The sequence below is a fragment of the Dermacentor albipictus genome, chromosome 4 (genome assembly GCF_038994185.2).
Source record: "Dermacentor albipictus isolate Rhodes 1998 colony chromosome 4, USDA_Dalb.pri_finalv2, whole genome shotgun sequence".
Taxonomy (NCBI): Eukaryota; Metazoa; Arthropoda; class Arachnida; order Ixodida; family Ixodidae; genus Dermacentor; species Dermacentor albipictus.
Window position 1 is genome coordinate 124,058,541 of NC_091824.1, and position 22,527 is coordinate 124,081,067.

At 42.7% G+C, this 22,527-nt stretch overlaps 1 protein-coding gene across 3 annotated transcripts in view; it reads right to left on the reverse strand.

The window, feature by feature from the left end:
• Window positions 1-372: 372 nt before the first annotated feature.
• Rlip (Ral interacting protein) overlaps window positions 373-22,527 on the reverse strand; it is a 32,053-nt gene continuing 9,898 nt past the window's right edge. For 2 of the 3 annotated variants that reach the window (XM_065428854.2, XM_065428853.2), the window contains exons 5-15: window positions 22,137-22,250; window positions 21,425-21,628; window positions 20,363-20,481; window positions 19,543-19,673; window positions 18,059-18,260; window positions 14,432-14,806; window positions 12,571-12,649; window positions 10,228-10,456; window positions 5,882-5,945; window positions 4,377-4,439; window positions 373-3,286 (exon numbers count right to left, since the gene is read on the reverse strand). In XM_065428854.2, coding sequence (XP_065284926.1) covers window positions 3,176-3,286; window positions 4,377-4,439; window positions 5,882-5,945; window positions 10,228-10,456; window positions 12,571-12,649; window positions 14,432-14,806; window positions 18,059-18,260; window positions 19,543-19,673; window positions 20,363-20,481; window positions 21,425-21,628; window positions 22,137-22,250 — 1,691 coding nt within the window. In that variant the 3' untranslated portion in view covers window positions 373-3,175. The remainder of the gene's footprint in view (window positions 3,287-4,376; window positions 4,440-5,881; window positions 5,946-10,227; window positions 10,457-12,570; window positions 12,650-14,431; window positions 14,807-18,058; window positions 18,261-19,542; window positions 19,674-20,362; window positions 20,482-21,424; window positions 21,629-22,136; window positions 22,251-22,527) is intronic. The other variant, XM_065428855.2, reaches the window with a different exon arrangement.

Consider the following 22,527-nt stretch of genomic DNA (forward strand, 5'->3'; position numbering starts at 1 on the left):
GTCCTTATGGATTAGAAATCCTACCCTGTATTCTTTACTCGTCTGGAAGACCTCTCTAATGGAATGTCTCAAATCCTGAAATAAGCATAAACTAGCCCATGTCTCTCCTCCGGCTGAATCTCCTACCAAATGCCTGTTAAAAATTTAAGTCCAACACAACTTGTGTCGCTACTAAAGCACATTTGAATTCTTGTGATATTTTAAATTGATACTCATCTAACATGTTTAACAGGCAGCCCTATTTGAATTAATAAGCTTTAATATGGATTGAAAATGCAACTGGCCAACAAAATCAAAAGGTTTTCTTGAGTTAAATGTGAGTTTATATTATCAAAACCAAACTATTTCTCACACAGTAAAGGTACTGACACAGTGTATTTACAAACAGATTTATTAACATCCTGTCCATCATAAACTATATCCACATTCAACAAACCATGCTTGGAAGAAGTCTTGCTACCAACTTGCACACAGTGGCCTAAAAACATGAAACAAGCTAAGTTGAAAGCCTTTGTTGAAGCCACAAGCAGAAAATTGAGTAAGACCTAATTACTATCGTCTCACCACACTACCGTAACTCCTTCAAAAGTAATAAATAAATAAATGCAGTCACAACAGGCTTCCAGGATTACTGGAGCCTTCCTTGTACATGGCCAGAGATGAGTGAAATAGAACAAGCTGGTGCATGCAGCATAAATTGGCATTTATGAAGCATAGTTTACATTTGAGACCAGAATTTGCTCTTATTTCAAGCTGCATGTAATGACAACTGAGGGTAACCAATGACTACATCATACAAGGCATGGAAGCCTTAATAAACATTTACTAGCCACAACAGCAGTCTGAACAATGCGGCATGCACCCCTTGAAATTTCTGCATGCCAACTAAGCTGCAATGAGGCATTGGTTTTTCCTAATGCTCCTCAGTTTTGGAAGGTGCCGAGATCTGGTATACTTTAGCCATGAGGTTTGAACTCAAGAACTCGCTTGAGCAGATGCCAGCACTATGAAGCATACGGTGCATTTCAGTGACAACAGTTTCCCATAATTAAAAAAAGTATTTGTGACGAAATGACAACTTTCGCTGGACGAGATTCACAGCAGTAGTGGAGATCAGAATATGCACAAAAATTGCCTATGGGTTCTGTAAGTAATCTTGGCTAGTTGACATTCTGAACAATTTTAGTGCACATATTGTAACTGTGGAATTCAAGGCTGAGCTTGCCACTGCTGGTGTTACGTCTTCCAAGCAGAAACTCAAACTTTAGCGATAGTTCCCAGACCTCCGTCACCACATTTGCAGTGGAATGCCACTCATCATTTTCCCAGAAAGTATTCCTTAAGCACTGCAGACACACGAAACTGTGCAGGACGTGCATCTTGCGACAGGTTTTCAAAATTAACACAAACCTAAATAGTTTGCAGTTCTCTAAATTCCTACCAAGCGGACATGCCTTGCTGGCTCCAATATTGCAATTCAAACCACTGCTCTAAAATATTTAAAACATCGATTAGTTAATACATCATTTGGATTATCACAAACTATGATGCCTAAATTATAATTTGGCCTCCAATTCCCTATTTTCGATAAGTGGAAACGGTCATTGCTGAAACATGTGATATACACAGTCGAGCACCTCTACAACGAATGCCTCTACAACAAAGTGACCTGTATAACAAAGGAATAATTCTGCCCCAGTTCTATTGTGAGCTGTGTGGTGCGCTATCTTTACGACAGGTGACCTGTATAACAAATGACTTTGGATGCCCCAAGCACTTCGCTGTAAAGGCATTCAATTGTATTGCCTCATACCAACAGCACAGCAAGCCAGCATGCTGCATCTGCTGACAGTAAGTCCGAATTATATGTCTACAATGCTTCAATTGCAGTTAGCTAAGTGAGTGCTAGTTATGTTTGCTGCTAGCAGGTGCTACTAATGACCAAGTGACCAACATGGCATTGCTGGCATCTGTGCTAGACTAGTCCTCGTGCATGGTTCGGGTCCAATTTATTGGCAAGAAACTCCTTGCAGAATGTGAAAATGAAAAAGAAAAGCACTGCAAGACTCGTGCTATTATTGGCATCTCCTATTCGCTTGAGAAGCAAGTGTTACATCACAAAGAAATTTCTCACAACAAGTTATGTTGCCCTAACATGCAGCACAAAAAGTGCAGTCATTTTCACTAGCGAAGCCCAGCTTACCACTTGGTTTGATGTTTGATACATGCTTAAAGCAATGAGCCACCTAACAGGGAGGCCTTGCAATGAATAGTATTTGTCGCGTTTCTGTTCCTTTCAAGACAGTGTTCCTTAGTTGGGGCGATACTGCACAAAGCATATGTTCAAAATGTATAAAAACATTAGGCCAAATTTACTAGCTTGAGATCACAAGCATGCTTGCCATGCAGAGCCAGAATGTCAACTACTTTGTATGCAAATGAGAATGCAAGGCACACAAGAACTACAGTAATCTACCAATACATCTTGATACACACTGAGCTTGCAGCATCACAGACGCCAATTGGCTTTTTTCTCTTTGCAGCAATGCTGTTTCTAGTTGTTTACAAAAGTCACAGAACAACTTTGGCCTGTACAATATACATTTTAGCGTTCCCATTTTAGCTAAATACCAGGAGCGCGAACAGCAGTGCTAGTGGCAACGTCAGGTGACCTTGTGTTCAAGCCAGAACATAGTTCTTATCTTTCATTCTTATCCTGGTCGGGATAGGTAAAGCATTGGGAGGTTTTCGTCACTGCCAAAGCATTCATGACAGCAGATAAGAGCACACAAGACACAGAATAGCTGCAGCATGGTTGAGCACAGCATAGCAAGACGTTACTGCCAGTACTGCTGTCTGAAGCTTCATGGTATTGTGTTATTACAGCAGCACTAAAATTTACAGGCATCAACAAAAACGCTTTTCTCCTTCATTTTTCCATGAGCGCTGACTATGCATACAAGCCAAGAATAAATGACACAGGACACAGGGGGGACAGCAAAACAGGCAGCAAATTAAGCAAGAAAATGAGAGAGAGAAGTCAAGGTGTGAGAAATTAGTGGAATGAATTTTTGCGAGACGTTTGGCAGTAGTACGAATGCTTCTGACAGCAGGAATCAGCATGGCCGTTCCATGTTCAGTGTGTCACCCTATGAAGAGAGATTGATCAGCCTGGTCAGACTTTCAGCATCTTGGCTTCGTTTTGGAGCAAGCGCATCTTGACCTTGATCTCGACGCAAGCCTCCCGTTCTTTCAAGATCTTCTGGCTCAGGTCCATTGCGTGTTCCTACATTAAAGGGTGAAAAAGAGTGGCTGATTGTAGGGTTACTGAAATCACTGGTCTGTTCTTTCCATTTCATTTTCCAGCATGAAAACACCGACAGGTGTTGAAATACGTAAACATTTCTCTTCCGTCAGAGCAGAAAGCTGGGCTAGTTGGTGTATCATCATTATTCGAAAGACTAGCGCAATAAGCAGGGACAAAGACAGAGAAGACGACAGGACGAGCGCTAAACATCAACTGGTTTTTTACAGCGAGAGAAGGTACATATATACATTTCATTGGTGCATGCGCACACAGTGTTAAAATAATACAAACTCATTCTAATCAAAATGTGGCAGACTGTTCTGTAAGTACATTTTTTCTTTTCTGGACAAGGCAAGTGATGCCGTGCTGACACATTTGTCACCCTCCCTGTCTATGTGATAAGCCTCACAAATCTCGCGCCCCCACCTTGTGCCTCCCCTACCAAGCACACACGTGGCGTCGAACGCAGGCACGCACCCGCATCGCTTACAGTGCATGGCCAAATGGCCGCCCCCCCGCTAGTGAATCTACCAGCGTTCCGTCAGCCTTGAGTGACTGTTTTTGATATATATGTTTTGTGCACTTTTCAGCAACTGATTATTAAGCATCTCTGCAGCCATGTTACATCTACCATTGGAAATTCATTTCTCATCGACAAGTTGATTGGCACTTTCTGACCATACCTGGCCCTTGCACCCCAACACACATCATCACGACACATGATGTTGAGCATGCAAGGCTCCTTGCATACTGGAGTGCATGTAGGCTCACGGCTGCTCACCAATCACCAGCTTAGCTCTCTGGCAAATTTGCTTTCACTGACATTTCTTTGGTTAAAACCGAACTCCTGAGAAAAAATTTGGCTTACCTTGTTTCCTTTCTTTTTTACGGTAAAAAACAAAGAACATTAAACCTTATATATAATGTAACCGTGCATATACAGGGTGAGAAATCCCAAATAAATATCAAGGCTAATGATCTCTCGTGCTTTCTTCAGCAAAATCGCTGCAAGGTTAGGGTTTGCCAAATAGCCTCACATCAAGCCGAGACAATGAAACTGATCACTTACCGAGAGATGCTTGTTTTCTTCCATAAGCTGAGCAAGTTCTCGTTTAAGTTCTTCTTCACCATCCTGGAAGCCACTCAGTCAAGGAATAACACTAAGATTTTTGCTCAGTAGCTCCAGGCCCAAAAACATTTGTAGCAATTTTAAGTCTTGTTTTAGAGTGTCTGTAAGACATTCAGCACGTGAGGGAAGTTAACCTGCCAAATTGTTAATGTTACTAACTGTTTCGGTTTTACGTGCACAAGCTGAACTAGCAAACAGGAGGAATACTATATTGCAGCCATGTGGCAAATGTGACCAGTTGGTAGACATTATTAAAGAACAGCACAAAAGGAGCAGACAAACAAATACAAAGCACTTGCCCAATCTTGTTTTCTGTTTGTTTGCTTCATTTGTGCTATCTTCTATAAGAAATATTAGGTGGGCATGCAGTGGTAGCAGATTCTCCAGCCTGTTCTCCATAAAGAAGCTATTAGGGATGTCATATAGGGCAGTCTAGATCAATATTGACCACCTAGAGTTTAGACTGCACTTAAACCTGCCAGATTAATGGCAAACATTCTTTTTTTTTTTAATTTGTCTTGAGCACATGCCTTTTGCCAGATACATACAGATATTTTAACAATTGTTTACCTTTTGACATGCGACATGGCATACATAGTTGATCTCATTGATCACACTGACATGGCCACTAAAAGCTGTGACATGGCCACTAAAACCATAACATGACTTTTCCAGTGGCTTCGTTGTTGCTGATTTTGCCTGCAGCATGCTTTAGGAAATGCTTGAAGCAAGTACCCCTCTGGTGTCCTTTCACCATCACCCAACTTTCAAGTGAATGGTCGAAGACTGATGAGTGAAACAGTTTGGCCATTGTTTGCAGTACTAAATAATTTTGCATTCAGCTGTCATTGAAATGTTGCGTTCTTGTGCAGCCAAAAGAGGGCACTGCATAGGCACCTTCAACCTTCAATACTTCTTTTTTACATGACCTTTTTTGAAACACCGCACAGTCCTATCTTTCAACACTTCTAAAGCTTTTTCACATACAACAAATTTTTCGTAAAAATTGACGAAACATTTGTAAAATCTTAGAATGAGCCCAATTTCGTTTTAGGAAAATTCGGTAGAGCTGGCAGGTATGCCAAATTTCACTGAGCATCAGGAAACACAGTGAGCAGCGTGGCAACAAAGGTCGCCACAAGATGCTTGCCTGAAGCCAGTGTGTCTGGATTATGCACTCAGGCAAGAAAAAAAGAAAGCATTTCAAAGTTCCGTGCAGTGCACACAAATCCATACAATGATAGCTGAAAATGCACACCTTATGAACTGCTAACTTTTATGCACATGCTTGGCTACCATCGCTTTACATTCGGCAATCATGAGAGACTTTACAGGGAGGCACAATGAAGGCATGTCGATGGCTGACACAAAGCTCACAAAAAAAGGCACTGCCCTCCAAACCTAGAAATACTGACATAATTCTTCCCACAAAACCACAAGGATACACTCTCACTTCCTTCTGTTCCAGAGCTGCTGCCGTCTGCCGACTCAACAGAGTACTGCTTGTACCTGCACAGCAAAATAAAGAGCATCAATGCTGAGGGCCGGTACATGCATGTATCCTGCCAAAAACAAGAGATTGACTTTCATAGAAAGTGCCAGATCAGCTCTGAGGAAGCCTACAAGGTGGAGGAAAGTACATGAAAGGGAAAAACATTGGCATCCACTCAAATAAAGCACGAAACTACAAAGGGAACCTATACAGGTTTCTCAGAAAGAAAGCCTAGCAGTTGAAGCAAAATTCGTCCTCGAACCCGGGACCAACGCCTTTCCGAAGCTGTCACTTTACAATCTGAACTAACTAGGCAGATAGCCGATCACAGAGCGAAAGCGAATTCACCAACTTTTCATTAGCTTTCATAAAAAGTACTCAGAACAATATATAACTGTCCAATGGAAGGCACCCATTTCTCATTAATGCAACCTTGATTAGTGTCTTTATAGATATACTGAGGAAAGTCTACTTTTAACAGAAGAACTCAGATTTTCTCACACAAAAGCACAGGAAAAACAAAAGATGTCCATAGGCAACTTTGAACAACTCTGAATCAAATTTGAGGACATTTGACAGATATATACAGTTAAACCTTGATATAATGAACTTCAATATAACGAAATTCTTGATATAATGAAGTATTTAAGTTTTCATAACCTCTTGTGCACAGAAAACCATGTAATTGGAACCTCAATATAAAGAAGCGTGTTTGTATGCGATTTCAATATAACGAAATTTCGCTTCCGCAGCAAAGGAATGCCGAGACGGCAAATGGAAACTTCTGCCGACGCAGATGGTCAAATTATTGAATTACAAGCGGCTGCCTGCAAATGCACCTCTCACATTGCGTGCGGCGCGACAACAGCGACCGCCGAAGTGAAGCTGCATCATATTCCGTATAAAGTCAAAGTGTGATAAGATCCTACTGTGTCCCGCGCCCTTTGTGCTTTAAGTGCAAGTGAAAGTGTGCAAGGGTGAGAAGAAAGATGGTGGCTTCACACACGAGTGCTGCCTTCCCACTCAAGCAAATGGAAAGAGGGAGAGGGGAGTGAGCTCGCGGTAACGCAATCAAGCGAGTACAAGGGGCAGGGTAGGTAAGTCGCCGCGCATCTCGCTTTCTGGCACGCGTCTCGGCCGTGGCTGCACATGGGTGCTTTAGAGGTACTAATCTGCCGTGTGTGCAAAAGTGGGCGTGCTGAGAGCTCATGACATCATGTAAGCTGTCTTCCCGCACGTTTAGTATTGGAGGTTGCGTAATCTCGAGTTTTGGTGACCCGTTGGAGTGCGAGACAGACGAAGCATCCGCTCCTCGCTGCCAGCACTTTTCATGATAGCGTCGTCCCAGTGCAGGCAACGCTACCAGCCGCGGAGGCGGAGTGCACGTGAAAGTGTGGCTGGCTTTGCGTAATCTGCACTGCCAATGTGAAGATATTGCCGACGTGGCATGAAACCATATTGTTTATCGCCGACTCCCAAATTCATCAACATGAATTGTTTTCTCATTCAAATTAGCTTGTTTTGATTGCCAGACAATACGGAAAATTTTGTGACCCCTTTCCCTGTAAGAAAAATCAATCGGCGACTGTACTCATTTGCATAAAAGGTCAAATTTCAATACAACGAAATTTCGATATGTATAACGAAGCAAATTGCAGTTTTGAACTATTTGGTTATATCGAGGTTCAACTGTATTCTGGTGAATGATGGAGGCAAACTTGTTATTTTAGGTCTCTTTTCTTTTTTCCCACAAATGAGAGAAAAAACTAATAGCAATCACAAAAATCTAAGAAAACAAGTATGCAACATTTCAAACCACAGAAAGTAGGGAAAGGCATAGAGATGGACAGGTATGAATGGATATTATTAGTATTCCATACGAAACAAGGTAGTGGCAGGTGTCGCCAAGCTTGAAACCCTACTCCAGACAACTGTAAGCAAGCTTATCAAGCAAGACAACCATCATTATCATCTGAATCGTTTCCACTACAAGGCAAGGACTTTTCCAAAAACCTTCAGTTGCTTCTGTGCAGATACATCAACCAATTTATAACTGTCACATGGGTACCTGCAAACTCCTTTCAGTTCCTTTGTCTTTTTACCGAGGGAGTACACTAAGTGTCACACGGTTGCCCTTTCAATAAAGGAGTGTAATTCCTTCTGTACAGAAGATGAGCTAAGCTTGTGCAGCACATATTCGCAAAAAAGGACAAATGGCAAGCCCGACTGACGCAGCACTGGTTTATTTTTCATGCAGCCCTCAAGACGATTTAAGCTCGTCCGTTGCTCTGTGTTTGTCGCAAATATCAGATAGCGCAAGGAGCCACCTTTGACTTCAATAAACAGTTGCAAGTAGCGCCTTGTTCTGTCTTTTGTTCCTTCTTTGTGTGCCGTTGCCGTTGGCGCTTCATTTTTCGAAAAATTTTTGAAATTGTCAATATAGACTTTGTTTTGTTGTTGTGTTGCCAGCTGTCTATTTCAATATAGCATGCCAAGTGGGCAGAGCGAACGCTTTCAAGTCTTGTTGGATGAAAAATAAAAGCATTGATTCAGAGAGCTCAGCTTCACGTGATCAATTTCACAATGCGCTGTGTTGAAACATTTAAAGAATAAAAGTGAAAATGTACAGTGAAGCCCACTTTCGTTAGTGTTGCTTTTTCTGATAAACAATGCCCCTTTGACAAAGTTTTCGCTTGGTCTCGCTTTATATGACCAGCAATCGTTGGCACGAAAAAACAAAAATTTTGTTATTTCACTTTTTCACTTGCTTTCTGTAAAGGGCTGATGGTGCTTTTTGTGAAGGGAGTGTGGTGACTTCCCGTGACGGCTGAAGGAAGTACTCTCGTTCCCACAGTGCTTTAGACAGAACTGAAAAATTCATTTTTGTCTACATTAAACATACTTCTGCTTCTAATTATACAACAATTTTGGTTGCATAATAGTACAACAGTTCCAAGTATTGCTTGATTGTATTTAAGCTTGTTGCTACCTGTAGCCTATACTCTCGACTCTGAATGCCCTTCGACTGTACACACAGGTGCCATTTTGTTCACTGCAAGGTTTCCTGCATGTGTTTTGTCATCGTTGTGGCCTGTCATGCTTTGCAACAGAGCACAGAATGGCCAGTCTGCAAGGTCTACTGCAAGAAAGGCTTGAAAGATTGCTGGGCACAAGATGCTATGGTCAGGGCACATGATTACAGCAAGAACAACACAAGATAAGGAAGGCTTGCAAGATTGCTGGACACAAGATGCTATGGTCAGAGCACATGACTACAGCAAGAACAACACAAGTGAATACATGTAGCAGCACCACATTGTACACAAAAATGTTCAGTGAGCAGAAGGTTGCCAACATTGCTCTTAGGATCGTTATGTTTATCGCGTGCACTCTGCTTTTTATAGAATCCATTAATTATAGAAAGATGGTGAACCGGACGAGTTTCAGTTGTCAGACAGTGCTCGTCTCGTCTTTTTCCTTCTGTGCTATCGCTCACTGTGGTTGCTATTATGGGTAGTGATTTGCATTAAACTTCTAAAATATATTTTTTTTTTCTGAAAACATTACGTAAAATGGTCTTAGGAATAATCTTAAGTTTTTTTTCTGTGTACATAAACCTAACAGAGCCTAGCATGCCCCTGGTGGTTCTTGCTAAAAGCTCGTTGATGGCCGTGTAGCATGACCACAAATCTTTCGAGGTCAAATCCCTTTAGGACGCCTCGCGCTCCATTATCTTAAGAGAGTTCATGTGTATTACCCTATGCCTTCAAATCCTCTAGTGCCATTGATAGCACATTGCTGAGGCAACAAACCGTTCGCTATAATAGGTCGCCAATAGACCAATTTCACCAATTTTAGAGAGGAAGCGCAGTGGCCCTGTCAGTGCCAGGATGGTAGTGATCCTTGGCACTTTTTCGTTGTGCTAGGATTCAAGGCGACATAAGATGAATGCCAAGGACAATGGAACTGTGGATTATTCCAGCGAAATGTAGGGTAAAGTTCGGGCCTGCGTCTACTCAACCTCACTCCCATTGCAAAATCTCTTTATTCTCATCTGCCTGCATTTTGATCTCGAGGTGTAAGTGGGTTCATCTTGGTACAAACACAACACACTTCTAACCACAGTTGCCCTTCAGCCCACTAAAGGCTACTACGACCAGCATGCTCTGTGGCACTGGTGGTCTAGCGACCTCCATCATGAAATCGGTCTGTGTTCATGACCGGCCCAACCGCGCTCCTTTCTCTTAAATCACAATTAGGGTCGCCACCATCGCATCACGTCTCGAATGAAATACTCACTTGGCCAGCTTCTCATACTCGTCGATCTCACTGCGCAGACGCTCAGCCTCAGTGCGCTCTGCAGCAATCTTGCGGCGCAGCTCGTCACCCAGTGAGAGCAGTTCCTCCTGCTGCACCAGCAGCTCCAGCTCCTCGCGCCGCAGCTGCTGCATCTCAGGGTCCGTCTCTTCCTCGGGAAGCTTGGGGCGCAGAGCCGCCAGCAACTCTGCCGAAGCTTCTAATGCGGCCTCTTAACGGGGCAGAGACAACAAATTTTTTAGCCTCCATTTTCAAGTTTCAAGAGTACGTACTCACTATTACTCTCAGTACAGCTTCCTTCAGTGGTGACAGTTAACTTACACAATTTAGCTTCATTACACTGCAGGCTGCTGTAGCAGACCTTGAGACACAATAAACATTGTTTGCACTACCATAGTGAAATTCAAGACACGAAGTCTAACATGCTACCGGTTATAGCAAATAAAATAAAGGGCAGCAATTAAATTTGAAGGAGCTTGCTGTGATGCACTGCTACAGAGAGAAGCATACATAACTGTTACAATTACACAAGGATCCTCGTAGCATTGCTTCATGTGTTGTGAATTGAAGTTGCTTCACTAAATCACACATTTCATTTTCAATGTGAGTTAGCCTATGGTATGCACTTGACAATGGCCATAGCCTTGCTTAGTATTTTTACAATGCCTGCCCAATCGTAGTGCGATGCCACCTTCAAAGATCAAAGATTAGATTCTGGCGTTCTACACATTGAAACCACGATCTGATTATGAGGCACGCCATAGTGGGGGACTTTGGATAAATTTCGACCACCTGGGGATTATTAACATGCACCCAATGCATGGCACAAGGGTGTTTTTGCATTTCGCTCCCATCAAAACGTGACCCAGGATTTTATCCCGCGACCTCGTGCTTAGCAGTGCAACATTAAAGCCACTAAGTAACCACAGTGGGTCTTCACAGATCAGTCGTTGCTCAAGCACTGATAGCATTCAAGATGTTTTGCTCCAACTCCTGAACTTCCACATGCAACTCTACTAGTCATGTGCGAATATTTAGTATTTTCTAACATTCAATCAGTGAGTATGATGCTATTTGGTACAGTATTCATTTGGATTCAAATTTCAATATTTGCAATTTTTAAAGTATTCAAAACAAATTATCTATAATTTGAAAATGCGTACAAACAACAATTTTGGCTTACGTGGTCTTGGTTGGCTCATAGACAAGGCAAGTCACAGAAAAAGTATTCATTAGCAGTCACCAACTGATATTTAGGACCCACTCAATCACTCAAACATCGCCATGACACTGCCACTAACTTTATTGAACTAAGCTAAAATGGTGATCGAAGTTTTAATTGCCATATGTTGTTTCACTCTATATGCGAACAATGCTGGAAGAATGATGGCTGTGAAGAAAGTTAGCGTCATTCAGGTTGTTCACCCTACTCTCGTTGGCAAGGTGGTTTCTCGACTTTCCAAGAACCATACAGCCACTGTGAACTGATCAGTGTTGGCATGGCACAAAAGTGTGTTGGTCGACAACCGATGAAACAGCACTAGTTAGGCTGAACAGCCAAGACAGTGTAGCTTGAAGCTTTGCTACCGCCTGCTGTAGCAAACCTTCATAAAAAAAATGTTTGCCACTACACTGATACGTTCATACAAGTGGCTCATCAGTGATTGGGCCCGCAATCACATGCAAGGGCTAGACAAAGGGCTGCAAAGTAACATTCAGGTCTGCGGGTGAAGAGCCGAAAACTACAGTAAGGGTACCTACCAAATCTGTCGATGCACTTTCTGGACAAAACAGGTTAAGCTAACATGCAGGCAGAATGCAGCAAGCTGAATTTGTGCAACACATCCTAAACAACCGGTGCCTTGCATTCTTGCAAATAAATATTTGAATATCAGCACTTTGGAAAGATGCAACTTCTTGTTTAGATAAAAGTGTACCCCCCTTCGCAAGTAAAGGTCTTTCTTTACATATATAGATATATATTTGTCAACTTCTAGCTGTTGTATGAAGAGCTTAATTAAGCAAATTGCACAACCATTCTGACTATTTCGAAATTCTTCGACCCTAATACAATTCACTTTGAATTCACTTCGAACAAAAAGATTGATGTTTGTACAGGCCTAAGTTGTACTAGCAGTGATAACAGCACTAAAAGAAGGTTCCCGTTACCATGACTGCATCCCGCAATTTGTGACTGATACCTGGGGAAGTAGTGCCCTCTAAGTGACACCTGGTTTTATGCCAACTGTGCAGGCATTGTAATTAGACTGGAGGCTGCACAATGGGTCTCACATCCCAAAACAGCATGCAAGCAGCAATTATTACCTTCAGTCGCAGGTTTCTTAAATCCCTCTTCCTTGAGATCACCAGTGGCATGCATCTCTCCACTGCCGACGACATCATCCTAGACATTTAAACACGCATTGCCATTAGTGAAACACCAAGGCATAGTAGCAAGCACAACCTATCACAACAAAGCAAAGGCCTGTCAGCTATTGTCGGCAAGCTGCCTTTAATGTGATAGGGTGTATGTGTATGCAAAGAGTTAATAAATATTGTACAACAGATTTTCTAAAAAAGGCATTTGAAGGGACCTCACATCAATGGTTCTTGTTTTCACCCAAGCAGGTGCCTTTTAATTGTGTAGCCATGCTGCTAGATTTGTGTGGTGCTATGTATAATGTTACAAATAATTATTTTGGCCATTATTTGCAGTGATCAGCTCCAGCTTTGGCCAGGAATACGGAAGATCAGCATGACATAGGGGGCAGTCGGACATCACATTAACATGCGTCACAGGAACTAAAGCGGCATTCACGAAGGGAAAAAATCCCTCACTTCACATTGGGAAATGCACATCGCCAGGGGATGGGATACGTTTTGCTGCAATGGAACAAAACATCTCCCTTTGGTGGCGGAGACAGCAGGGATATTGTGGACTAGTCTAGCAATCTAGCCACTGTGCTCACCAGCAGTATAGAGGTAATATCAAAATTGCTTCTGCCTTCATGGGTGCTCGGTAGTTGATCACTTTGCAGCGACTGTTTTTTAGTGGCATGAACACTTGCTGGCATGTCAAAGCTCAGCAATGAAATGACTGCTTTTCATCTCACTCACCACAGCATACCTGCACCCATGCATACGCTCAATGTTGGGAAGTACACGCTACTAAAACCATCTGCCAACATTCACATCCCTCAATCACCACATCATACCCACACAGTCTATATAAGAAGGGAAGCAGCGCGAAGCAGTATATATGATGGCTCATGGCTTCACACTTCCCTCCGTGTCATGGGCTCCCTAATGTGAATACCACTTAAAGAACAAAAGAGTGAAGCCTCAGTGCAGTTTTTGTTGAAGCCTTAGTCTAGGTTAAGGCATCCAAAAACAAAGTGTTGCAATGCACCATTAAAGTGCTCCATTTCAATAAACAAAAACAAATAGTTAACCTAATGGTTGCCGTGCCAAGGTGCCTGAGTATTGTAACTAAAGATGGCACTTTAGATAGACTAGCATTCCTGATTAACAACCTTGAAACACGCAAAAAGAAGCAATGAAACATCACGAGAGCAAAGCAACAATACCGCCTACACAATGAAAAGTTCAGTCCTTTCAAACATCAAGAATGCAACATCACAGACAGAGCATTAAAAAAAAAGGGCACAGCTATAAGACTGCAGCAAGTGCAACACAGTAAGCATCACAATATTATTAAACATGGACAGCGCGCAAGCAAATAAAGAGTGCCTAGCCAAGAACAAGAAAAAGCCCTCAAGCAAGCCTTTTAGGCAGGCAATCTTCATTCACAGAGGTGCAACAAATTCAGCGCATGCAAGAACTGTATGGTATACCATCTTCAGTTCAAGTGCCAGAGAAAACAGGAGGGCCAAGCCACGGCAGAGGCACAATCCCAAAGCAACAGAAGAGCCGCCGACAATATGCACCCTAACGATGGCTGTAGCAAGGAAACCAACACTGCTGACACTGGCTGTGACAAAGGCAATGAAAAAAGTGGTCAACTGAGAAAACATCCACAGGCAAGCGGTCTTCATTTGCAGAGGTGTGCAACAAAGCAAACTGCATGCAAGCCCAGCTTTGCGGAGCGCAGTCTTCAAGTGGAGGTGCTGGAGAGCACAGGCAGGCCAGACCACAGTGGCTGCATCAAGTTGCAGAAAGAGCCCACCTGATGAACTATGACTGCCTCTTGCAAAGGAGCTGCCGATATGACTGGTGCCACCTTTGGGATGGGCTGATGTGGAATCGATGACACAACCCTCTCCATTTCAGAAGCTGCTGGCACTTCAGTTTGGACTTGGCTAATGGGGGCAGACTTGGCCGTTGTGGCTTTTGGCTGTTCACTTGAGGAATCCTTGGCAGGGGCTGGCTCGGTAGGAGGAGGAGGAGCGACAACTGGTGTCGCCACAGCTTCAGGTGGCGGCTGCAGCAGAGCTGATGGTTCCGTGGCTGCTGGCAGTCGAAGCCGTGTGTCAATCTTTTCAATAGAGTCTGTTCGCGTGGGCTCCACGGGAACCTTCTTCACTTGTCGCAAGACACGCAACTGTGCAGTGTGTTAAGTGGGTGGGTAACGGTCAATGCACAGTGTTCTTTCACAGCCTGTCAGAATTTAAGGGGCAAGGTGAGACTTGGACACCAGGCTTTGGGAAGGAAGGCCATCCAAGAGGAAGCTTAAATATTTGTGCATGCCATTTAGCAATTTTGTAAGTCTTACTGCCTTGTTAATAATACAATAAAGACAACAAACAGGTGAACTAGGGTGGTTGCTTGGGCTAGTTGGTAATTCATGATCAAAAATAACGTACAGCGCAAAGGACAAGGACAGTGATAGACGACATACACAGCGCTGACTTCCAACAAGATTTTATTGCGTCGCCACATCGTGTGTATATATACAAGAAGAGGCATGCGCAGAAAATATACGACAGTCACAGGGGGTGTCCTAACAGCAAGTCATTGAACTAAGAACATGGTCACCAAAAAAATTAAGCATTACGATTACTATCTGTTTAGAAACGCGATTTCACCAGGGGTCAGCGCAATTGAGGGCGCACTAACGCACATGCTGCCAAGTTTTCTGATGAAATCAGCTTCCACAATTATGTAGGACAGACAGGCAGGTGCTTAAACGACCGACTAAGAGAGCATTGTAACAACGTCCGCAACACTGTACAAGGCCACTTGGGCATTCATTGCCGGGACTGCGGCTGCGTGCCATTCTTTGAAGATACGCAAGTTTTAGCGAGACACTGCTCACAGCTCACCAGGGAAATTGTGGAAGCTGATTTCATCAGAAAACTTGGCAGCACGTGCGTTAGTGCGCCCTCAATTGCGCTGACCCCTGGTGAAATCGCGTTTCTAAACAGATAGTAATCGTAATGCTTAATTTTTTTGGTGACCATGTTCTTAGTTCAATGACTTGCTGTTAGGACACCCCCTGTGACTGTCGTATATTTTCTGCGCATGCCTCTTCTTGTATATATACACACGATGTGGCGACGCAATAAAATCTTGTTGGAAGTCAGCGCTGTGTATGTCGTCTATCACTGTCCTTGTCCTTTGCGCTGTACGTTATTTTTGAACAAACAGGTCTTTTAAAGGTAGATTTAGACATTGATGTTCAATTTGGTTAATCAATAAGCTACATTTTAATTACCTACCTAAAGAAGGAGAACAAAATTGTAACATGCAGTGGCATAGCCAGGAAGTTTTATGAGTAGAGTAGGGGGGGGGGGGGCGAGCACACACTTTATCCGAGACAGAATGGGGGAAAGGGGCGCCCCCTCCCCCTCGCAACAACTCGGGTCTCATACAAATAAAATAAATATTGCACACATTCGTGCTGCATGCCTTAAGTGAAGTTCTTGGGTGGTCAGAATACTTCAGTGAAACTAAGGCACTAATTTAAATGAAGCATGAGTAAGTTTATTTGAGAAAAACCTGTATATCTTATTTTACTGCACACGTGAAACAAGTTAGATGAAGTAGGGTGCGAATAAAAGAAATTCAGGAAATAACTTCATCACTTGCAGAACTGAATTCCTCAATGCAGTCCTTCTTAATATTTTAACAAATTGATTTTGCAATGCTCGAAAAAAAAAAAATGGAGGGACATAACTTGTAAAGCTGTGCCAGGTGCCCAGTTTATCTGTATAAAATCTTCCTTGCAGTTCAGTGCTCTCATATCTCGGTACTCTTCTTAGCTTCAACACAATCTTCAGTACTAAGCATCATCACATATATGATTACACTTTACTAAAGCTTTATTTATTCTCTCAAACTCTAAGATGCATGAGCCACTGTGGAAAAAAAGAAAGAAAATACATGCTGGCAGTATTTTCCTTTCATCATTATCACCAGCACCAGCCTGAATTAATTTTACTACAGGGACAAAGGATCTCCAGTTACCTCTTTCCTCCCTAACCAAACGCATATGAAACTCGTGAAACTTGTTCATCTCGACACTGCATCCAATCTTCTGATTTCATTTCTTTTCCCTTGGCACCTAGCTTGTGCCTCTAACCTCCCTAGGGTCGAAGCCAGCTCAGGTGCATACATAATAACTTTTCAAGCCAGTTCTTGTTACCGGTTGGTGTATTATGAACGTGAAAACAATTTTTTGTTTGAATATCCCAGCTATGTGCCGGAGGCAGCATCTCCACATAAGTGCAGAAAGTAACTGTCTCATTGTGATTCTTGCCATAAAAACAGTTTTTATTGGCTAAATGACATAGATGGAGATCCATCACCATGTGGTACATTGGCTTGTTGACGTATGCATCCTTTAAACCTGTCTCTATTCACAGTAATCAAGAGGTACTTGATGGTTGCCTTTTGTTGTTTGTGACGACACAACAGCCTAGACCAAATTGGTTGGAAATTTCATAAATGCTTACAGCGGTAATGAACCTAAACCACTTTCACGCAGTTCTGCATGTTAAAGACTAAATCGGGGTTGAATATTTTACGTGATTGCAGCTGAGCTAATCTTGAAAAGGATTAAATGCAATGTACCCGACTGGGTAATTTATCTGTACTGCACATTACATGACTTGCCTAACTCCATTCCTACCACTTAATGTCAACTAGATTATCATTACCTATGTTTTATCACTAATCTCTACTGCTGTCTTTCTATCTTTAACTTCCCTTCACGATTCTTTGTAATCTCCAAGTTTCAGTCCCATGCGTTAGCTCCGGTAGGGTGCAGAGATTAGTACACTTTTCTTTCCAAGGCCATTGATAAGCCACTATTAAATAAAAACATTACAAAATGTCCCGGAACAACTTAGTAAGACAGCGGAGTGTTTCAGATTAATTTTGGCCACTTGGCGTTTAACACGCACCTAAATCAAAGTGCACAAAAGCTTTTGCATTCTGCTCCCATCTGAAATCGGCTGCCAAGGCTGGACATAAAGCCTGTGGCATTGTGCTCAGCAGTAAAATGCCATGGACACTAACGATTTGGGAGTGCTGCAACACAAGCTCCAACCCATTGTTAATCGCACAAATTTGTTTTCGTTTCCTTCGGGATCTCCCCTAAAATGTCTCATCAAGATACGCCACTTAAAGCTGGATCCACATGATGGGATGGATCGCCTAATCAGTTCGAAGACGAGTGTGTCATGTCTGAGTTGCAACGATTCGTGCCGCAAGCACCTCATCAGCAGTTTCCTCTCGTATGACACAATTCAGCAGGACTGAGTTACGTCTTGCTCGTCTGCCAACTACACCAGCGTTCTGTCCCATTGTGTGAGTCCAGCTCAGTCCGAATCAAGTCACTGCTACAACTCACCTTACGCTTGAGCTGCGTCACAACGCGCTGCACCTCCCAGAGCTGCTCTTCTTTCTGTGGATCCCGGAGGCCCGCGTTGAGCTCGGCATGTATTTCACTCAACACTTGCTCCTGCTGGCTCAGCTCCTCCTCTATGGCTGCTGGTGTCTCAGGCAGGTCCAAGGATTGTCGCGACGAGTCGGGTTGGATCTTCTTCACATATCTGTGCCGGTCGAAGAAAGAAAACAAACCCCTCTATCCAAGCCTTATCTTCCATGCCTCCAGATAAGAGGCATGGAACAATGCCATCGCTGCGCTCATGCAGCAGTGAGACAATAGCAATGTTTTATCTCGTCAGGCTCTTGACACCTTGCTTGCAAAAAGAGCAGAAGAGATATAGAATGTGCATTCCACATTGCAACGATGACTGTCGAGGGGCAGTCCAAGATTAAACAATGCTAAACATTATGTGCATGGTTGCAAATTGCAACAAAAGTTGAAATGGCTGAATAATTGAGTAAAAAATTTAATACATTGTGGACGACAAGCAAAGAAGGAACTGCAAACAGGGATTTCTTTTTTTTCCCTGTCCAAAATGTGTATTCTGCTTGAACAGATTACCAACAAACCCAGAAAGTAACATTGAACTGACTAATGCATAGAGGTACCAATATACAATAAGCTTCTTTTACACTGTTTCTCATGTGGTATTATACAACCAAACAAAATACTGTTGCACTGACAATGCAATACAATAGCGGCATCCTTGAGCCTATTTACGATGTAACATCCAGGAAACAAAAGTTGGGCTGTAATGACAGCTCCAGTGTGCTTCAAAAATGGCACAGGTGCATGGCTGAGCTTCCATGAAGTAGGAAGTCATGTTCCGAAACTAAGTATAGTGTCAGCCGCAAGGTTCCTGGAGCCTTGGAATGGCTCAGCGTATTATTACTGCAAATTCAAAGGAGTGCCAGTGACAAAGTTTCAGTGTGCCTGATGACATACATGTGCATTCAAATGTGCACAGGTCTACAAGTATGTCCACTGACTGACTGATGGAGTTTGATGTACAAAGAGCAACACCTGGGCTATGAGGGCTGCAGGAGTATAGTGCTGCAGATTAATTTTAACATTTCGAGTTCCTTAACATATGCCTAAGTACACAGCTATTCAATGTGACGACCATGATTACAAATCTAAGCTACAACTTAATGCTAAGTAGCAGAGTATCAAAGCTACCGAGGCACCACAGCATATATGTTTTGCAACTATCCATGGAGCAGGCCACAAGCTCTCCAAAACTTGTATGCAATTTATGGTACCACAATTACTTTCATGCTGTAATTTTAGCACATAGTTAGCCAAGGGCGAAGATGGCTTCAAAATAAATGGCTAAAGTACTATCCCTGCAGACAATAAGCAACATTAAGAATGCTACTTCAATGGCAATTCAATGGTAAAAACAGGCGCAGTTTCTTTGCATGATGCATAGTGCTGCAGCTTACTTGACGATTTTCACATCCTTGAAGAAAATTGGTGCATGTGAGAACAAAGCGTGGAGAACCCTGTGGCTGATCTGCATGCTCGGGCTCAGCACAACAGAGACATTCTGCAGGTTCATCTTGTTGTGCTTCTCCTGAAAAGCAACAATACAGGAATACCGGTATTACAACAAGTGCTTTCCGCTGCACATCTTGCTGTAGTGTTTGCACTTGCTCGTGTAATCTTGTATGAAGCCTTTTGTCTGTCATACACCTAAACATGGAACAACAACTAAGCAGGAAAAAATGTAAAGGTGCGCACGAAACCTTTGGGGCAACAGACACCATTTGCCAAGTGCATGCTAAACGGTGCAACGATATTGCACTGCAGAAAACATATAGCCTTTACCAAGGTGTGTATTATCTGCGCCTTGATACAGAAAGTTCACCAAGTGCACATAAAGCAGTGTTTGATGAGCAGGAGCACATTAATCAGGAGTACCATGTGCAAGAGACTTGGCCTTGCTACCGGAAGTCCCTTCAGTTGCAAATTTATACACAGTGCCTTTAGCTTTATTTGCCAACTTCTTTCTACTACCAAGGCATATAAGCATTACAGTGAAAAGGCATCATAAAATATTTTAATAGCCTTCCTGTTAAGTTGGTGAATGTAACAATTTCTCAAACAGCCATGATACGGGCGGAGGGTTAGCTTTACCGGCTGCTAGTTGAGATGATAACGAAATAAAGATATGCATTCGTACAACATGTGACAATTCTAGCTACAACACCATGACTACTGCACGAGTAAACATCGCAGCAGAAGCAAAATAAAAATACTCACCATGCGGATAACATTGGTCATGTGAACAAACACCCACGACAGCAGGAGCCGGTTAGGTGTGGGCAGCTGCTCAATCAACTTCTGGATGGTTTCCACTCGTCTTGTCTCATCTTTGATGGCTGCAATGTTTGAAGCAGTTTCCAGCTTACATACTAAGAATGGCGTACCAAGCATGCCACAAATATTCATGAAACACAGGAGCCATAAAGAAAACTATCATCTGCACAGATAAAACAACCCCAAACATAATGCAATACAGGAAACTTAACATGTGTGAAATATTCACGTTGCAAAGATGTGCAGCATCAGTCTCATGTTTACTGCAACATGAACGAGCAGTACATGGAGACGAAAGTATGGGCATTTGATGTGCAGAGGTAGCTAAATAAACTACAAGTGCCCAAAAGTTGGAAAGGAAGGGGGAAAGGGTCTGTTACTTTTGCACACAGGCGTTCTTGTGCTGTTTGTTTCCATCATATCGCACGCACAATTGCTGATAAAGCAATCTGTTAATGACTGAGTGTCATAATTATGATTTATGTGCCAGAAGATGAAGCGGGGAACGTATGAACACCACTGACGAAGTTTTTTTTAAGCAAGAGGTGCTCTAAACAGAATATGAGTGTGGTCATTCTTTCATGCATGTGTCATTAAGGGATGCACATTAACACAACGAGGAAACAGACTTATCAAGAAGGGAGTAGGAAGGATGCAGAGCAGGCACAATGTCTGTCACTGACTACAACAATGATGCTGTTGCTTTCCTCTATACATACTAAACTGTTACGTATGTGAGTACTTTTCATAATAAACCCTTCTAGTTAAGAGTTCCACTGCCCATCACTTTCTCTGTCATTGCCTTTCCAGTTTGACATGCTGGTCATAATTATGAACCTGCCTTTCAAGCTGACACGGCACCATTTATTACTACCATTGGTTGCTTTAGGAGCATATTAGACTCAATAACAAACATTTACCAGCTTGCCCGCATTACAAGTTTGCAGTTACCCAAGGACACCATTGATGCCTGCAAGAATAAAAAATAAAGTTACTGCGGCTTACCAGCAGCTTCTTCAAATTTTGGGCCCAGCTCGCTGGTGAGCACAGGGTCTGGCAGCTCACGGAGGAACTGCTTCAGCAGGCTGGCCACCACTTGAGGCCCATGCTCACTCAGACAGACCTGCTCGTGCCGGTTGTAGGCTGCCCGAAGCTGCTGCACGGTCGACTTCACACCAGACATTCTGTAGATGCCCTCACAGGTCAGACCTACAGGCATAAGTGCAGAAATGCGTTATGCTGTTTGGAAAGTACAAAGGAGTATCCATTACTGCGATGTGTACCTGTGAAGGCCCATCAGCATCCGCTCAGGCAAGCACTGCACTAATTGACCACCAACTGCACTTTGGAAAGCTTCTAACAAGAGCATGATGTGCTGCATGAAGGGGCAAGATGGGCACAAATGCAGGGGCACCAGCATTTGTGCTGCGGGTCCACACAGATGCACATCAGTATAGTCTATTTTTGCCAAACATACTGCGAATGTATGTCCTCCTGAGCCATTACGGTGCCATATAAATGAAAGAGGGACAAGACCCTACCGCAGCATCTGACTTCAGCCTTCTGATCGGTCATCAATGGCATGTGACATAACTGCTAATCAGCATCAATGTATGCCAACATTTCTCAGACATTAAAGTGTAAAGAAAGAAACCACCAGTTTACATGGCTTTTAATGGCTATTTATACTTAGAAAGTGTGTTTCTTAATCACTCACCATGTTCTTCAATGTAGTCGAGGCACTCCCGCACAATAGCAGGCAACTCAATGCCATCATCAGATGGGTTCTTTTCAAGCGCAGTCAGTAAGGGAACACCAAAAATAGGATCCTCTGAAAAAGATACACAGAAAATGATTTTAAGAATGTGACAATAGAAAAATATGAATATACTAGTAGAAGCCAATGAATACCAAAATTTGGTAATTAATATTGGCAAAATTTTGGCAAAATTAATAGGTTACGAAACATGGTGATTGTGTATTAAATGTTTGCAACTACAATTATCTGCACCACAGAAAATAGACATGGGTATGAAGTTTATCCATGAAATTGCATAAGGCAGCCGAAATTTCTGTTGCTGTGATATGTCAGTTGTTTAATGTCAGTG